Below are 20,052 nucleotides of genomic sequence, written 5' to 3'. Positions count from 1 at the left end.
CCCCAGTTGGCATGCACACAACGTTCATTCATGCATACACACATATACACTCACACCTAAATGTAGTATACAGAAATAAGGCAGAATGGAAACTATAGCCACTGGCAAAAAAGCAGCTGCGAGATGGGCTCTAATGAAGAGGATGATAATAGTGCATACAGACATAAATACCGGAAATATCCTCCCTAAAAATATTTAAAAATGCTTTCCAATCACAAAGCGGTAACCACTCGGATTCTCAGGTAACGATAGTTTGGCATAAATACACACAAATTGGAAAAGTCTATTAAATATTTAAGAGGGGAAACAGGAGTCATTTGTTACTAATTACTAATTAGTATGCTATGAAAAGGAATTAAGTGTGTTCAGCAGCGCAGTATAAATTATATAGAAATCTACAGAGCAGCTGAGATGACAGTTTTTAATAATATGTTGCCATACATTAATATTTAAGGCAATTAATTCAGTTTTGAGTTGTGCGATTTATTTCTATTTTGTGGCTGGGACATGCTTCTCTTTGTTCATGGCAAATATTGTAAAATAAGCCAGACATCAAGAAAGCAATTACATTAGACGACTGTAGCTACTGTATAAGCAAAGGTGGGCAAAGTATACAAATCCTGTATTGCTGAAGTAAATGTAGGAGTCTTCCATGTCCATGTCTAGTTAAGTAAAAGGACAAAAGTCAGCAGGTGGCAGCATTATCACTTCAAAGCCTATCCATTGCTCTGGTTACGTATCGCAATGCCATGCACAGATGTAGTGAAGTAAAAAGGACAAATATTTGTTGTAGGATGTAGTTGAGTAAAGTAAAAGTAAAAAGTATTCATTACTAAAACTACTCTGATAAAAGTGCAAATGTGCGTACTTCAGTACATTAGTGAAGTAAATGTACTTAGTTACCTTCCACCTCTGGCTTTTAGTACTAACATAACGAAACACACTACACTCGAAGCAATAGGAAAAATATTCTAAATAAACAGGAAATATACAACCATCATGCAGCGACAGATTGTATTGTTATGGTTAAACTTTGCAACCAATAATGCCGAACCTTGGATAGTGACCCATATGGATCGCAGATCAACTACAATCAGCTAAGCGCACCACAAACTTTAACCCTTGCCTCGTTTTTTCTTGTTATTTCTTCTGGATTTGCCAATTGGGCCTTTGATTTGTCTTAAAAAATGTTGATTTTTAAATTATAAACGCAATTTCATTATAAAACATTCAGCACATGCCATGTCATGAGCACCCAACCTTATCCAGAGTCTTGCTTGTGTTTTAAAAAATATACAGAGGTGGACAAAGTACATAAATCTATACTTGGGTAAAAATAGAAAATAAAAATATTACTCAAGTAAAAGTAGAAGTCCTCCATTTACAATTCTACTTGAGCAAAAGTAAAAAAAAAAAGTGCTTAACTTATGTATCATTTACTTATGTATCAAAAGAACTGACTTGTGTTGCTTACTATAGCCTTCAAGTCATATTAAAAGAATCTCTTTCTATCTGTGTGTGTGTGTGTGTGTGTGTCTGCTTTGCAACTGTGATTATGCGGTTTTACGCTACCGGCAATTCTGATTTCAAACGCCTGCTACAGGAATAGGGAAGGCAAGTCATGCAACTGTGAAAAATAGCCTGCAGGTGGCACTGCTTCGATTAAAATGCACCAGTGTACTTTTGTAACGCAAAATGTAGTGGAGAAAAAAGTAGCAATATTTGTTATAGGAAGTAATGGAGTAAAAGTAAAAAGTATCCAATAATAAAATTAGTCAGGTAAAGTACAGATATGTGAAATATGGACTCAAGTTACCTTCCACCTCTGCATAAAATTAATTTCTACACCTTATTAAAAAACAGTAACTACCATGTCACCTCAGCGGCTCTGTATAAATCAATGCTTGTAATTTCGATACACTTTAAGCCATGTTTGATGCTAAGTGCATCAGTTTAGTATCAGGAAGTTTATGAGCTGCATTCAGCGTACTACAGTTGATGATTGAAAATGCCATGTTTTCAGAATTACACGTCAGCTGATATTAATATCAGTGAGAAAAATAATAATTCAGTCTTTTGTCCCAAGCTCTACACCAACATTTAACCTGTGACTATCTAATCATTGACAATCTTGCCCTCAATGTCATTTTTTTAGAAGAAAAATATGCAATACATTTGCATATTTGGCTTTGTTCGGCTCTCTCAGCTTTGTGGAGAGACAATGGCAGTGATCACGTGTGAGTTTCTTTGTATTAATACAGCAACTCTTATCAGCACTTTAATATTTAATGAAAAATAAATGCAATCTATTTATTTATTTTAATACAAGGACACAGGACATCCAGGGCAACACACCGCAGAACTGCACGTTTACAAAATAGAGCCTCATGCGGGGAAAAAAAAACTCTCCTTTTCTTTCTTTACATGATTACATTTTTCTTGTACTGATTGTACGCTGCCAAGAAACAGCGTGTTGTATCTCCGTCTGTGTGAGTGTGTGAGTGTGCATGTATAGGTTTGCTGTTACATTTTAATTGTCGTGTGGTTCAGGCCAACACCCCGCCTACAGTGGAAGCAATAACGATCCCTAGCACCACACAGCAGATGATGATCATAATTTTCTTCTGCAAAGGCGTTAACAAGAAATCCAGGCAGCATGAAAAGAGAAGAACTGCAGAGTTAATCATTCTAATAGTCTTTTTAATCATTATTAGAGGCAAAATGATTGCACAGGGGTTATACAAAAAAAAAAAAAAAAAAAAACTTTGAACGGGCTTAATATTCACAAAATGCATTGTAAATCCAAACTCAGACATGCAGCGGATGAATTCACACACTACACACGCCACTTGGGGGCGTTGTTTATGAGGTTATGAGATAAAAAAATGAAATAAAAAAGGCACAGACAGACATGCCATCTTCACAGAAGATAACAGTTGTGCTAATACTGTTTTTTAACCCGCACTCTCTGACTTCCACTGAGTCATTTCTTGTCTTTGTGGCTCTCTAAAGCCTTTAGATTTCTGAGGAAATGACTCAGTGTGTGTGTGTGTGTGGGGACATTTCTCATTGAGATTTGGTCAATTTTTTGTCATTTTCATGGTGGATAAAGTTCCCTTTTATTCCCAGTGAGATTTCTGTATGAACTGGCATCGTCTTTCTGTTTGCTTGCATCCTTGCTTGTAGCAAAGTCACCATCTTGTTACACTTCATTTGTGTTTTACATCAACACACCACATAAGCATCAACACACCACATAAGCATTTCTCTGACACCATAAAAAAGCCTAAAATTCTTTAAATGCTTTTTAATCTTACAAAATATAATCTTTTAAAACCATGCTCTGTAAATCCTTCATAACGGCTCTAATCTGAGGTGCTGCTTGTTAATTGGGGATTTCTGAGTCTGCTAACGCTCCAGGAACAGCTAGACAACTGACCAGCTTATTGTGTCTTAAAATAACAATTAACTGTTGTTGTTGTTACTTAATTACACAATTACATATGTGATTTTTCTCAGTTTTGAATAATAAAAAAAATAGATAAAAAATAAATCTAAACTTGTGTCCAAACTTTTGACTGGTACTGTAAATGTGTCCAGTAAACACCGTGAAATATTTCTTGTTCTTTGTCTTTCTTGAGCTTTAGGGGTTTAAATGTAATCTATTTCAAATCAGTTCAAGGGACACTTCAAATGTCGCACTGAACCATGCTCCCACTACGTCCGGAAAAAAATTGGATGATTGGCAGTAAGAGCTTGTACAAATGGGAACTGGGGTTTGGCGCAGACAGGACAGATTGGATGGCGTTTTGCAATGCCACTGCTTTGTTGCTCCATCAATGGAGTTCTCACGAAGTCCTCTTCCATGTGCTATGACCATGGTAGGACTTTTGTTGCTATGTTGTAGAAGATCACATTCAGTTCATATTACATCCTCCTGGTGCTTACCAGGTTTATGGCGCCCATGCAGGAGTCTATGTTATGGTCAGGGAATCGTCTAGTACAATACCGAATCCAATTCCTCACACTGTCACTTCATGGTGAAAAGATTTGCGCATTTTATGGTATATATACCACCCGGACGCAATCACTACGTAGTAAGTGTGTGATAAATTACCAGTAACAGTGCCATGTGATCTGATTGGACATAGTAAAACTTGTTTCGATCTCATCAGACCTGGTGAGCATGTGATCATGTGTGTGATAAAAAATTGGTGACCATTTGATATACGCATTGAGAACCTGACAGAGACATAGCTAGGAAGTAGTATAAACTCGATAAATGCACATTGCTCTATTTTGAGATCATAAGCGTACTTGTCTTGTCATTCAACATCTTTGATCCTGGCATCTCAAAACTGAAATGTAAAATGGCGGAAGGGAACAATCATGGCATTAGCAGAACCTCGTTCAAATGTTCTTGTTTTCTCTCATTATTGTCACTGCTTCTCAAACCTTTATTATTTTGTAACATTCTGACACAGATCACATATTAAAATGTATCTCCTACTTATGCTCTATAAATCCTTTATATTTTAAGGCAGAGGTAAGTTTTGGTCTGGATTGGCTGGGAAGGTCTTTATAAGTTTCATGATGGTCCTTGATGGGTTTAGCAAAGGCACTTGACAATACAGTTCTTGCAAGAACTGTTCCAGAGCATTTGGACAGCTGACCAGCTGATCGTGTCCTAAAATAACAATTAACTCTTGTTGTTGATACTTAATTACATGTGTTATTTCCCAGTTTAAAAAAAAATTTCTATTGTTCTAAAATGTAGAAAATAAACCTAAACTTTTGACTTGTACTGTAAATGTGTCCAATAAATACAGTGAAATATTTCTTGTGAGGTTTGAATGTAATCTATTTCAAATCAGTTCAAGGGACACTTCAAACAGGCTAAAAACTGTTTAAAAATCATTATCACTACTGTAACCAATTTAAAGGATCACAGGCCATGGGGTTTTAGAGTTCACTTTGTGCTGATCCCATGTAGTTGAAAAACTAGCAAGCAACCCGATTCACTAAACAAAACAAAAAAAAAAAAGAAAGAAAGAAAACTGACTACACAGTACACTTCATCATTTCCCCTGAGACCTGTCCTTGTGGTACTCTATTCATTCAATTATTCACATAGTACACACACACATCATAATCATCATGGGAAGTCAATGAGGTCGTGTCAAAAACAGTATTAGACTGAAAGGAACATGTAACACACATTATACAGTCGAGTGCCAGTGGTGATGCAGATACACAGCAGGCATAACGCCACACACCCTACACACACACAAGAGTGAGAGAAAAAAGTGAGGTAGTTGGAACAATCTGTATGTGAGCTCACAGAGTGTTGCATTTTTCTGCAGACAAAAATCTATATTACGTTAAAAACATATTGTGATGATATGAACATGTTAAATAATCTGTAGTTTACTATAAAAAAAATTTACATTTTGGTTCAATATTTTGTGTCTCAATATATTAAATATATCAGTTCTTAAATCATCAAATTCTTCTTCTTGACCCCAAATCATATAGAAACATTCTCACTAATTGCAATTAAACTGGTCAGAGAGACTATTTATCCAATTCCGCTGAAAACTCATCTTGGCTCAAACTGAGGCTTCTTTGTGTGCTAGCTGAGTCCAACAGCGAGCGAGATGATGAGGATGAGCAGACAAAATGCCCCACACACGCCTAACAGGATCAACTTCTGTAAAAGTGGCAAAAAGAGATGGATTTAGGTCTTTTTAAGGAACCATATTTTGGAGTTATCCACTGTCTGGCCAAAAAGAGTCAGGTTATTGGCCTGCATCAAGCAAAGGAAGCAACTAGGGAGATTTGAAATAACTGGAATTGGATTAGGAACTGTCCAAAACAACATTAAAACCTGAAAGGATATTGTTGAACCGTCAACTTTACAAAAGAAATGTAGCCAAATTTAAATAATAAAAGACAGTGATTATGGATCACCTAAATGCTTGGTGAGGTCGCATCATAAAAAGCAACCGGAACCATGATAGAGAAAGTAAGACCATTTTCACACACACACTGCAACGAGAACTCACAGGATTGGGACTAAATAGCTGTGAGTACATTAAAAAAAAAAAACACTTGTTATTGAGACTAATAAAAAAAGGCTTTAATTTGTAAGGGTGCTTTAGTTTGGGTTTCAGAGCAATGGAAAAAGGTCATGTGGTCCATGATGAGTCCAGAATGACCTTATTCCAGAGCGATGGGCACGTCAGGGTAAGAAGGGAAGGAAAATGACGCACAACGATGCCCCTAGTGTCCACTGTACAAGTCTCTGAAGACAGTGTTATGATCTGGGGTTGCTCAGGTCTAGACTCAGCAACGTTATGTGGCAATAAAATGAAGCCAGCTGAACAATCTGAATGTACTGAATAACCAGATTATCACATCTATGGAGTCTTTCTTCCTTGATGGTACGGGTATATGCCAGGACTCAAATTGTGAAACACACGAACAGGCCATCACATTGTGTGCTGTAATTAAAGATGAAGTTGGTCTAACAATCTATTGAGTGTTGGACTCTTATTTTGGCGAGGCTATGTATAAAGGATCCTTTAAGGTTGGAAAGGGACGGACACAGTCTCGGATGCTCTTCCTTTAATCCACAAGTTGCAACCTGATTGGCGGTTGACACTTTCTTATGCTGAAAAAAAATCAAAGCATCATGTAAAAAAAAATATATATATATATTTCTAGTAATTTTGAAAATCTAGTAAGTTTCCCAATGATTTATAGTATTTAATGATTAATAAGTCATTATTAATGACTTAAATATGCATATCTTAAATATAGAGATATATTTCTTTCCCTAAATACTGCAATTTGCATTTGTGTGGGTTTTCATTGCTTTATTTTAGCTCCTTGAACACCTTTTTTTTTTTTTTACCTCACTCATTTTTGTCCCAGTCTGACATTTATGAGCATGAGCACAAAGCAAAGCCCTGGCACAACACGACATGAGACGGAAATATGAAAGCAAAGACGGGTGCGATGATGCCATGACGCGCCATTGACGTGACTCACCCTCCGCGCTTTGCTCTGGTACTTTACTGCCTTCTTGGTGTCTGACACGGCCCTTTCCACATAATCCACTGCGTGTTCCACGTTATATTCTATACGGTCGATCATCTCCCCCTGACCGTGTGCATGCCCCATCGCGAGCAGGACGGAGGAGGAGGAAGGGTAGGGGAGAAGAAAAGAAGAAGAAAAAGACAGGAAAGAGAGAAAGAGAGCGTGGGTTTAGACCGCAGCTGTGGACTGGTTGAGGTGTTACTCACCACCTTGCTTGTTTTTTGCACTTTAACTGCAGCCTTAGTGTCTTCTTTGGCCTTTTCCACATATTCCTGAGCATTACGTACATTTGATTCAATGTTGTTCATAAGTCCGCCCTGTAGAAAGGTATAAAGAACTTAATATTAAAAAAGAATTATCATTTAAAAATAATTGGTCACACATTCAGCGATACTACAGTACATAAACATTAACAAACTAAATATAACCTTCTTACCTTTTTTTTTTTTTAATAATAAACCAATTTAAAACCCGGATTCATGCATTTTTGTATCCCATCAGTGAGTAAAATTAGGGCAAACATAACTCTTCACATAATCACTCACTCATTGTCCATAACGCTTTATACAGACATTTTCTTCATTAATAAATTAGACATTTGATCATTGGGAAAAAATCATAAGTATTTTATTCTAAAAAGGAATAAAACTCTTTTTCCACAAAAAAACCCCCCTAATTTTAATAAAATTAAAACATTCTTTTGGCACTTTAACAGCAACTCCAGTTTGTGCTGCGATGTACTGATTATTTTCCTACAACAGCAATTTCATGGCTTGTTGACTATAAAATGATTTATTAATGTTAATGAATGCAATAAATAATGTTAGTTTAGGAAGTCTTCATCTAAAGTATTACTAAATAAACTGAATTGAGGTTAAATTGGCGTTTAATTTAAATAGCATTTTGCAGTCAGGTTGCTTCTAAAAATAAGTAAGTGTTTATGTAAAAGAAAGTGTAGATTAACACATAAATTACCTCTAGAAATTAGTGCAGACCCCAAGTTCACAGCACACTATTAAGTGCCTATTACAGAGAGAGAGAGAGAGAGAGAGAGAGCGCACCGAGCAAAAAAGCAGACTCTGTGCAGGTCACAGTCCTCATTTTCACAGAGAATTGAGAACGAGAGAGTGCAGGTTAGTCAGATTAATTATTAAATCAAATACGTTTGTGTTAATAGACTCGCTCAGACTGACTATTAACACACATGAATAATTCACAAGTGAGATGCATAAACGCACACTGTTAACAAAAAACAACTTTGCATTAAGGGAAAAAGTCCACCCTGAACTTCTGGTATATTAGTCTTCCTAATTAATGTGATCATGTGTGACGTCCAGGAATTATTTTGTATGTATGCCAATTTAACTACCAACTAATTGTGGTGCAATGAGATTTATGGCTCGCTTTACAGAGAAGAGAGCGATGTAGCAGTGCTTTAGTCCTTGACTCTGTCTGATGCTCTTATCTGTATACTCTGCTTAAATAGATCCGGTTGCGAAGATTCAACTTTATTGCTGATACTGCTATCACCACCCCCATGCTCCGGCACCAGAATCGCTAAGTACGTCATAAATATTTTCATAAAAAAGGACATTGTTTTTCAGAATGTGTTTCAGGGTGGACCATTTCGTGAGAGCACACATACTGTACATATATATTCTTTTCAGTTCAATTTTTATCTAATTAACCTGCATCTAATAAATTTGCATGTATTCTCTAAATGACTATTTACTGTAGGTTGTGGCAAAAATCTCGGCCCCTAAGGCAGAATGTGAGTTATTTTGAGGATAAGAAACGTTGACTATTCAACTGTTGCATTATTATGCAATTAGAGGCTTAGGCAATATTATATGTACTGACAGTACAAGCACAAAACACATTTGCCCTAAACACATTACTGTTTAATTTTTTTACACTGACTACTGACCGAACTTCTCGCTCGCGCACCATCGGGAGCGCCGGAACACACTCGGAGTACATCGCTATACGCTCCTTTCACTTGCATGAGCTTACAGACGCCCTATGATTGTTGTAGAGCCAATCATGACTTCCATCCCACCTTACTGAGAGAGCTCGGCCAATCAACTCTCTCCAGGCCATCTTTCATCACCTGGGAATCGAACTAGCAAGCTATGGATGATGGGGGGAGCACTTTACCACTGTACCGGTAACAATACTTTTAAACTTATTTGATGCAGTGAGTAGTGTCTCATTTTTTAAATGAACGTGTCAGAAGATATATTCCGTGCTTGTGGAGAAGAAATGGCTCTGTTTCAGAAAGGTCAATTTATTGGCCAGCATCAAGCAAAAAAAAGAGAGATTGCTGAAATCAATGGAATCTGGTTGAGAACTGCCCAATGCATTGTTAAACATTTACAAAAGAAATGTGGTCAGTAAAAAATAAAAATAACGAATGATCCTGATCACGTAAACTCTTGGAGAAGTCTCATTGTAAAAAAAAAAAAAAAAAAAGAACAGTAGAATCAAGAGCTACGTAGTGAATGAAAGAGAATTTCCTTTTTACACAAGTGCAGTAAAAAGAAAATGCTCTTTTCCTGGACCTTGGAGCAATGGTAAAAAAAAGGTCATGTGGTTAAATAGGTCCAGATCGACCCTAATCCAGAGCGATGGGTGCAACAAGGTAAGAAGGGAAGTGCATGAAGCGATGCACTCATCATGCACAGTGATCTATTTATGATCTGGAGTTGCTTCAACTGGTTCAGCATCATTAACCTACTGATTGACAATGGATTTTTGTATATTCCAGAATGATGATGCCAAGATTAATCGAGTGGTTCTGAGAGCTTGAAGAATAATTTTTACTCATGAATTAGCACCAAGTCATGAGAATGCTGGGGAAGACTTTACCAGAAAGTTTACTTCTGCTGTCATCATTAAAAGATTAAAAAAAAATCTAGGTGGAAATAAATATTGGGATGTTGCAACAGATTGGCAAATGCATGCTGTATCCAAAGATAAAGGCAGTCTAATTAAATATTAGTGTGTGTGTTTGTGTGCATGAATTTTAGTCTTTTTTTTTTTTTTTGCATGTGATTTAACAAAGAAAGCAGAAATCTGCAACATTTCTAACATATTTGTTAAAGTTTGAAAAATGGCCAAACTTCCACGTACATTGCGTGTAGAATAGAAGAAACTTTTCCTAAAATCATTTCCTGCACTCGGGGACGAAGCAGACCTCAGAGGGACCATGCACTGAGAGACGAGATCTCCAACCAGACACTGATGTGGTTTTCTCTGAGTGTAAATGTAATTATCTGAAACACGTACTGGCCTTTTCTAACAAGGTTTTCAAAGACACGCAGCGTGCTTGCCTGTGTTCCTGTATGTGTGTGTTTCTGTGTGATGCCATGGCAATGGGACAGCACTGAGATAAATCTCCCTCCTACTGACAGGCCATCTGTCAGTAGAAACCATAGCCGAGACACAAAGCACCAGAGTCGAGGTGAGAGGAGGAATAAAGAGAGACGGGTCCGGAGCGATCTCTCACCTGACTCTCGACCAGCATGGCCATGTCCATGAACATGTCGTGCAGCTCGCGGATGCTGTTCTCCAGCTTGATGATCTCATTGTGCCGGGTTTCGATCTCGTTCATGGCCTGCTGGGTGATGTTGGAGTCCATGATGATCTAAAGAATGACACACACACACACACACACACACACACACACACACACACACACACAAACAAACAATCATTCCCCCTCAATTTTCGGCAAACTTTCTGACCTCTGGCTTTGCCAATTTTCTTGTTACGAGGCACCACAGCTGAAATCAAAAATGATTCTGGGATACAATTGAGAATTGTTCAGTCTGCTACAAGGGTTGCAGTGTCTCTGCCTGGAATTTCAATAGCTCCCTGAATGCCCGTATCGCCTAGGGCAGATGAATCTCATACACTTGCAAGCACACAGACAAACGGTGAGGATTGAAACGAGAAATGAGTAAATAAACAAATTACTGAAATAGATTACTGAGCAAAAGTCTGGAAATTATGTTACCTTTTAATTAAGTCTAAACGAAAGGACTTGACTGAATCATACTTTTGCATTTTGAAAAAAAAAAAAACATTGAGTTGTATTGCAAAAACGAATAAAGAAACCAAGGAATTGGGAACTAGAAGTTAGTTCGGAACACTGTGACAACAAGGGTGAACCAATGGACAAATTTGACAAACACACAAACGACAAGCAACAAATAGTACACCTGCTATTTGTATATATGAGTTTTTCATAACACATTATATATTCATATTCAGTTGCATTTATTGAGTTTTTTACTTGAACACGCATAACTAGGACGACACTAAGGTGCAAAATGTGCTCATCTCATCTGCCAGTGGACACAGACTAATCCTTTAAAAAAAGATCTTTAGGTCGTCTTCAAAAAAACAACAACAAGATACTACTACTGACCTTAACAAAGATGCCCTTTAATCAAACTTAGCTATGACACTGTGCATTTCCACTTACCCCCGAAGTGAAGATAGCTGGGTTGTCACTTTCCAGCATGCTTTCTAGCTCCTCATTTGTTGTATTCCTTCCAGCTACAGACACACACACACACACACACACACACACACACACATACAGAATAGATTAACTGGACCTGGCTTATAAGCCACCTTACATTCCCGGACCTCAGACATGTTTCAGGCCAAAATTACACAATGTAATGACGTTATAATCCACTTTGCTCCATAATGTATATAACAGAAATACAATTGTATGATACTTTCGGCCAGATGTGTGTGTGTGTAGGTGTGTGTGTGTGTGTTTATTGTTTGCAATACTCAAAGACATTTCTATGATACAGAATGCATCACAATATATACTGTGTTTATAATTGGAGAATAATCTATCATGATATTGATATTTCATCATTGTATTGCCCAGTTCTAGAGCACAAGTGACAATAAAGCCTACTTGAACTACTTGAACATTCATTCACTGAGCACATTAAAATAGTAAAACCAGGACTGTACAGAGTAACAGAACACGGTTATGAAGAGAAAGCTTCCTTTATTTCTCTTTACAAACCCCCGCTCATGCACTTATGCACTAATGCACTTATTCCAGCGTTTCACTAGTGCTTGAATATCATCAACGTAGAAAGTTTTCTCACTACGCCAGAGCCATAATCGACTGCTTGCTTCATGTCTGAAACACTGACCTCCCAGGAACTCCTTTAATGGCCCAAACATGTGGAAATGTAGGTTGAGGTCAGGACTGGTATGTGGGATGTGACATAATATCCCAGCCGTGTTTCTGGAATTCAATGTGCACAGGAACGCTCGGAGCTGGGATGGTCATTGACAGAAATACAGCCTTACTTAAAACATTTGCACCATTCAAATGTTTTACTGGAGCTAAGAGTTCAATCAAATTATTATGCTTAAAGTCTTGCATGACTTTATTCACAAGATTCTTCGTCAAAAGTCCCGGCTTGACTCGAACACCTTGTACATTGTAATACACTATGTACTATGTGTATGATTAACTGGTAAATTATGAATGCACTCCCAGAGAACCAATGTGTTTGGTTACTTTGTCTCCAACTTTTAGTTTTCTTTTCTTGGTGGTGTTCACCTCTACCATGATTCCAATCCTAGTTTCTTTGTTTCTCAAGTAGTACGTACAACTAGAGTTTGGTGGGAAAGCTAGAAACAATGCTGAGATTCCACTGAGGCTGCCTATAAGTCCCTTAACCCCATCCGCTCCAGGGCTTTTTGTGAAAAGAGTTTATATTTGCTATAATAAGTTACTGAAACTTATATATTACTATAGGGAATTGAACCAGCAACTACTCAGACTTCTTTCATTTTTACTTAAATTTGTGCATATATTCATCACAAAATTACAATAACCTTAACAGACTTAACAAATTCCCCTTACATGCGTTTAAGTAAAGCCTGCTTGTCAGGGTTTACAACGTGAGTCTTTGCAAAGCCTTGGCATTGTTCAAAAAGCACAAGGGGAAGCCGGTGCAGGTTGGAAATTTAATGAATAAACTTGGGGAACGATACACAATATGGCAGCAATGATCAGGGTCGTAATTCAGGTGGGAGACAGGTTAACTACAACCGGACATAAACTGTGCTGGCAGAAAATAGGCAGAAGGTCAGAATACAATGAGAGACAATAAAGACTTGATAATGACTGGTATAAAGAGACACATTAAAAGCGGGTGATCAAGTCCAGATGTGTTCAATCAGTATTTGAGTGATGTGTGAGTTAGAAGTTATAGTACTTCTAAGTATACTGTATATACAGTATATATATATATATATATATATATATATATATATATATATATGTGTGTGTCTTGTGCTTACCTACAAGATAATAAAGTAATAAGTGAATTTAAGTGAATAAGTGATTCAAATCAGAAAACATCCAGGATTCATACAGAACTTTGGTCTGGTGTTCTATCTTCACATTGTTATTTGTTTATATTCAAATGTTTTCACTGAAAATAAGTTGATACATGAGTTATATATATATTTTAAACATTCTGGGCTTGAATGGAGGACATCCTGCTGGTCAGTGAGTGCTAAGAGCCAGACGCTGCTCTGTGGTCATGCCAGCAGAGAGAGATGGCACCATAGGACATCAGCCAGAGTTGCTCATTTGAGCTCATACACACTCTGCACTCAGTCTGGTGTGTGTCTGAGTAGATGGTGGTTGCTACATAGCCTCTCTTTTCTTCCCTTTTCTCATGAAAATATTATTTTCAATACTACAGCCCTTCAATTTTACACAGCTCACTGGGAAGAACTTATGACAGTAAGAAAACAAGGTTCGATAGGATAACAAAAAATATACTGGGTAAATAAGTAAACAACCCAGTGTTAATAAAGTTATTACATTTACTCACTCATTGTTTATACCACTTAATCCTGTATACAGGGTCGCAGAGGCCTGGAGCCCAACTAACCGAACATGCAATCTCCATGCACACAGACCCCGGTGGGAACTGAACCCGGAACCTGCAGGTGCAAGGCTACAGAGGTAACCAAAACACCACTGTGTGGTGGATATTGTTGTAATAAGAACATCATATGTTTATAACCTTTTGTGGCTCTGTATTTAACCAAAAATTCTTGCTTGGCGTACAAAGCCATCTACAAACTATTTTTTGGGTCAGAAGATCATAAAATTAAATTAGAATACACAAACAAAAAAACAGTCTTGTCTTGTGTCTTCAACAAATTTTTTCAGTTGTAGAACTGTTTTATAAAAACAATATGACACTTGGTTGTTAAAGGTTATCCCTAATGATGTTAGACCGTATTATTAAAATATGGACCTAAATGGAAATAAGGTTTAGGAAAATATAAGCCTAAATCCATTATAGACAATAAAACAGTTTTGTGTATTATAAGAAAGTTGATGCAGCAGGGTCGCATGGATGCTGGTGGTGGGGGGTGTAAGGTTCAGGCGTGCCCCGTGCACCCCACTATGTTATTATAATAACAATAACTTGATATATCATCCCCTTTTTTATGCATTTTATCTGGCACAAACTCCACAAGTCTGTGTAAAACCTGATGATCCATATAACACTAAGTGCACTATTTAACAAAAGAGAAAATGGTCTCATGCAAAATATGACTTTCTGTACACTTACAGCATGGCATTTAGCAGACGTCCTTATGCAGTGTATATATATTTGTCTAATTAAATATCCAGGCAGTTGTGGTTTAAGGACCTTGCTTAGGGGCCCAACATGGGCAACTTGGTTGTGCTGCGGTTTAAACCTTAGACCATCCTGTGAATAGTCCAATACCTTAACCACTGAGCTACCCTGTCATCACACAATGCATATAATATAGCAAATCATTAAATTATTTTATTTCCTATTTAGTAATGGGCTTAAAAAGCCAATTAGATTTTCCTCTAATATGACCTCATATGAGGCTAAACCCTGCCCTGGCTTGATGCTCAGCTCTGCAGTTCTCTTGAGGGGCGTGGCGAAACTGCTCATCTATATAGTCATGAAAAGTGTGGTTTTGGAGGAGAAAATATTTTACACATATGATTATTTTTCCAGAACCTTTTTTTTTTTTCTACATGGTCTTAGATTTTTAGATGCCCATAGAATTGGGATTATGCATATATAAAAATGAAATATGTCATGTATACTTCTGTTCCCATTTCTTCCTCTAATAAAACAGGACCCCTGATCAGTCCCTAATTTGACTTGTTCATCTGTCCCTTGACTTCCTCTCTCTCTCTCTCTCTCTCTCCATAACTGTGCTGAATATTTAACCAGGTCCATCTGCACTGCTTAATCACCTGTCCGAGCTCAAGGTTAATTAGCGAGCGCTGCTGAATTAATGAAACTCCCGGGGTGAGAGTGGGAGAGGAGGTGCGTCTCACACACAGGACACCAAAAGGACGCTGCATGTACTGTACCTGTAATTAAATTACAGGTATGTGCATTTGAGACATAGAAGACATAAAGCGCCTGAGACATATGGCTGGGACGGTGTTTTTTTTGTGTGTCCCAGTGATGGGAAAATGTCCATTACATATCAAAATCTGTGTCAAAATCAGCAGGCGAACAATTTGGACTGAACAAAACGCATGCTGTAGATCCAGAAATAACCTTCTCCATGATGATAAATGTCAAAACAGCTCAATTTGAAACTATTAGATGTTATTGTTCTGTGCAGTCTTCAGGTAAAAATAAAAAGTAAGAAAAGATTTTAAAGCTACCTTGATACCCTGCTACAGTATAAGTAACAGAAATGTTAGACAAATCAAGAGAAAATAAATTATAATGTTTACTAATGTTAATCAGATTAAAATATATTTTATGCATAATTGGGAGACAGAACCGCTCTTTTGATAGATTCCATGAACAACGTCTTGCTGAATTTTTTACCAAGGGCACAAATATGACATGTTAAAAGAAGAGAATAATCCTTTAGTCTGCATTAGTACACTTATGAGCTGACCATTAGGTTTCCGGGCAACCAAAGCATGGGGCAAAGCAGCACAGTGGGCTAGGTAAGAAATGTATAATTGGTACAGGACTGAACAGTGATAAATCATCCCTTGATAAATGAGAAGGCTAAGAAGTTTGGATAAATATTTAGCAAAAAATCTAACTGATCTATAACAACTCACTTCTTATTAGGGACGTTCAAGACTTTTGATTGTGCAGAATAACAAAAGATAGTTACGCGACTACGTAACAACGTTACGTCGCCTTGCACCTCCATGATCCGGGTTCGATTCCTGGCCAGGCTCGATTCCGGTCTCTGTGTGCATGGAGTTTGCATGTTCTCCCTGTGCTTGGTGAGTTTTCTCCAGGTACTCTGGGTTCCTCCCACAGTCCAAAGACATGCAGATTAGGCTAATTTGCGTTAACAAATTGCCCACATTGTGTGTGCCCTGCGATGGATTGGTGCCCTGTCCAGTTTGTACCCCGCCTTGTGCCCTGAACCTCCTGGGATAGGCTCCAGGCGACCCTGAATACAGGATAAAGCGGTATAGATGGTGAGTAAGTGAGTTACGAGACTCCCTTTATTTCTCTATAATAATCCCCTGCTACACTAATGCGTTTCACTGGTGCTTGGACATCATCATGGTAAAAGATTTTCCTAGAACACCGAAGCCATATTCAGCCTGCTTTATGTTTGGATGTTGTTCTCCCAGGAACCCCTTTAAAGCACCAATCGTGGAAATAGCTTGGAGCAAAGTCAGGACTGTAGAGAGGATGTGGCAATATCTCCCAGCTGAGTTCCTGGAATGTACAGTACAAGTGGTGTCCATGAATGATTGTGTGTACAGGCCCTACAGAGAGATGGGTCTCTTTCACAAGTTATCCATTGATTTCAAGGATAAAGTGTTCCACTCTCTGAATTTTAATGCGAAAGACTGCAGTGTGCGTTTTCTCCATTACTTTAAACAGCATTATTTTACAGATTGTTGCCACTGAAAGATAACCAGCTGTCTCTTAAAATAGCTTTCCCAGAGAGAAATCTTCTCGGCTTTCAGTACGTTTAGTTTTAATTATCACAAAACTTCAAGGTGTTTCGACTTCATTTTGGCGCCCTAGAGGGCATGAGGGAGGTTGTTAGCTTGCAATTTGGGAAATGGAAGAGTTTCTGCTTGACAAACCGCATTAAATAATCAGTGGATTGATTTCAAAGGAGGGCAAGCAATATGTCTTGACATAATAAAGCCTTAATGGTTGCCAATCGCCGTAGAGCAAGTAACAAGAAACAAGTTTAAATAAAGTTATGTCTGTTTTATTCAGTACTTTCCATATTTTTGCCAACAAGACTTTTCACGTTGGCTGTAATGCATCATTATCATTATGTGACTACTGTATGTAACATATCATGTATTCTCTGACCCACAAGGTAAGCTGTGTAGTGGGTTTAACTCACGGGTGGAACCACAGACCACCGGACATGAGGCGAGGTCTTAGGAAAAACGGAGAGTTTTATTTAGAAAAAGGGGGAAGGAAAGAGTTAAGGAGGGAGGATGGAAAGAAAGGGAAGGAAAGTGGTGAAGATGTGCATGTGCAGGTCTGGTGGCAGTGCCCAGTTGGCTTGTCCCTGGGGCACGTTACATCACCCCACTTGTATACTACTCTTCCGTGTTTTTCGCGTCTGCTGTGAGACTTTGCTCCGTAGAACTCCAGCACCAGACACCGAGCTACACTCCCTGCCTTGTTTTTTTAACTCAGGGAGAAGCCCGAGATCCATAATCGCTGATTACTCCACAGCCGTGTCCGTGCTACTAGGCCTACCTAGTGAGCCTATGGAGTAAGTGAGGAGCGATTAACACGTTAACTAATATATCCTTGTACAATATCCACAAGACCTTAGGGGGTATGCTGTGGTCTCTGGCACTAAGACGTTGACAGCAGATCCTTTGTGTGTTATGGGATTGGACTTGTTTGTCTGGCACATCCCATGGGTGCTCGATCAGATTGGGATCTGGGGAGTTTTAAGGCTAGGTTGGCGCTTAGGGCTCTTTGCCTGCTGTCCCTCGTGGCAAGCTGTGGTGCAGTGGGTGTTCGGATAATTTTCCATTATGGTGGACACTGATTTTTTTTTAGCAATTTGTGCTGCTTTAGCTTTTCTGTGGGATCTGTAGCCTTTGGTTCCTGAAGCATGAGTAAGTCTTTGGAGCCCAGTCTGCTGTTGTACAATATATTTGGTGATCAAAGTTGTTCAGTTGTGCAATGTTATGGCTAATCAATGGCGGGACAGCTTTACAGGACAGCCATTTTCTATGATCGTGCTTCTGGCCTGATTTATTGAAACCAGTAAAACAGACTCATTTCTCCTGCACCCTCGCACAAAATACTATAGTATTACATAATTACAATACTACATAATTGGGTATTGAATAATATCCGTTCATCCAACCAGGGCTGGACTGGGATATAAAATTATCCCTGGCATTTTTGGTCCAGACGGCCCACCAATACAATCCAGAATCGGACACTATCCATATACTGTGTGCTGCATCTCAAGCAATTAGAACATCGTGGAATATTGTAAAATATTTTCTTACCTTAAAAAGTGAAATTCTTGTAAATTCTAGATGACACAAAGTGAAATATTTTTAAATTCTTTTTCCAGAATCTTCAAAAAATATACTGTAGAACTTGTAAAATGTAGTATGTGCATTTATGCACTTAATACTTTCTGCATTGTAAATCCTTTTCGTCAAACATTCTTATATTATGAGATACCCGATTTTCATGATCTGTAAGAAATTACAACAAAAAAGGTTTGAAATATTTCACTGTTTGTATAACAAATCTAGCATATATGAGAGTTTCCCATTTTAAATTTAATTATGGGGGAAAAAAACATGATGTTCTAATTTATTAAGTTAAATTACACTGTCATTGAAAACACACACACACACACACACACACACACTAGGATAAGCTACCTACCTCTTCACTCCCTGCGGGTCTCTATTATCATGAAGCCACTCCTTACCGATTCAACGACCCTCTCCTCACTCTGCCTGTCGCTTTGGCCCTACAGCAAACATGTCTGAAATCTTTTCACATTTGGTCGCATCCGCCTTCAAATCCATTATCTCTGAACCACCTTTTCGCTTAGGTCTGTCCATTTTGACATGAGATATGGAGAAGGAAAAGGAAAGGGTGGCACAAACAGATTTTAAAATACTTCACTATTCGGCCTGTCGCACCATGTGATTGTGCTTATGTTGTCAAATTGGGCAGCTGTCCTTGCATGATGGCAAAAAATAAATAAAATGAATTTTATTATTAATAATAATAATAATAATAATAATAATAATAATACTGTCATTGGCCCGAAGGTGCGTCAGCCCACCAGGTGTGCCAGAGTACCAATCCAGCTCTAGATCCATCCATCCATTGTCTATACCACTTATCCTGTGCAGGATCACAGGACTGGAGCATGCAAACTCCACACGCACAGAGCGGATGCAAGATTTGATTCACGACCCTATAGATGTGAGGAGACAGTGCTAATTCCTCTCATGATGGTAATGTCAAGACCGGTTTTCTAATAAAGTGGTGCAAGAGTCATGTCACTATATGTTAAAATGCATGAGCCAAGTCTTAGAGGACGAAAGGAAAAAGAAGAGGATGGGGTCCATGTTGTTATCTTATCATTAGGCAGAGATAGGATAGGTGAGAGAAGAGAGAGTGGAAAAAAGGAAGAGAGGACGAGACAGAGAGAGAGAGAGGTGGAATGAGGGGATAACATGATGGCGAATGATGGTGTTTTGAGGTCAGGAGATGATGACTGTGTTCATGGCCTGAATACTGATGCATCTCAACTATGACATTTGAACATGGTCTCCCTGCAGGCTCCTGCTCTGGTAGCGATGACTCAGTGTGTGTGTGTGTGTGTGTGTGTGTGTGTGTGTGTGTGTGTGTGTGTGTGCTGATGGACATCCAG

General features: G+C 38.3%; 1 protein-coding gene across 5 annotated transcripts in view; it reads right to left on the bottom strand.

Moving 5' to 3' along the window:
* Positions 1 to 1,581: 1,581 nt before the first annotated feature.
* Positions 1,582 to 20,052, bottom strand: part of LOC128512760 (syntaxin-1A) — a 107,761-nt gene continuing 89,290 nt past the window's right edge. For 2 of the 5 annotated variants that reach the window (XM_053486164.1, XM_053486165.1), the window contains exons 7-9: positions 11,591 to 11,664; positions 10,610 to 10,747; positions 7,072 to 7,418 (exon numbers count right to left, since the gene is read on the bottom strand). In XM_053486164.1, coding sequence (XP_053342139.1) covers positions 7,155 to 7,418; positions 10,610 to 10,747; positions 11,591 to 11,664 — 476 coding nt within the window. In that variant the 3' untranslated portion in view covers positions 7,072 to 7,154. Of the gene's footprint in view, positions 2,625 to 3,357; positions 5,711 to 7,053; positions 7,419 to 10,609; positions 10,748 to 11,590; positions 11,665 to 20,052 lie in introns of those variants that run through there. The other 3 variants (XM_053486166.1, XM_053486169.1, XM_053486167.1) reach the window with 3 other exon arrangements.

Source organism: Clarias gariepinus, chromosome 25, assembly GCF_024256425.1.
Source record: "Clarias gariepinus isolate MV-2021 ecotype Netherlands chromosome 25, CGAR_prim_01v2, whole genome shotgun sequence".
NCBI classification, from domain to species: Eukaryota; Metazoa; Chordata; class Actinopteri; order Siluriformes; family Clariidae; genus Clarias; species Clarias gariepinus.
The sequence above is the reverse complement of the archived record's forward strand: the minus strand, read 5'-3'. Positions and strand labels throughout refer to the sequence as shown.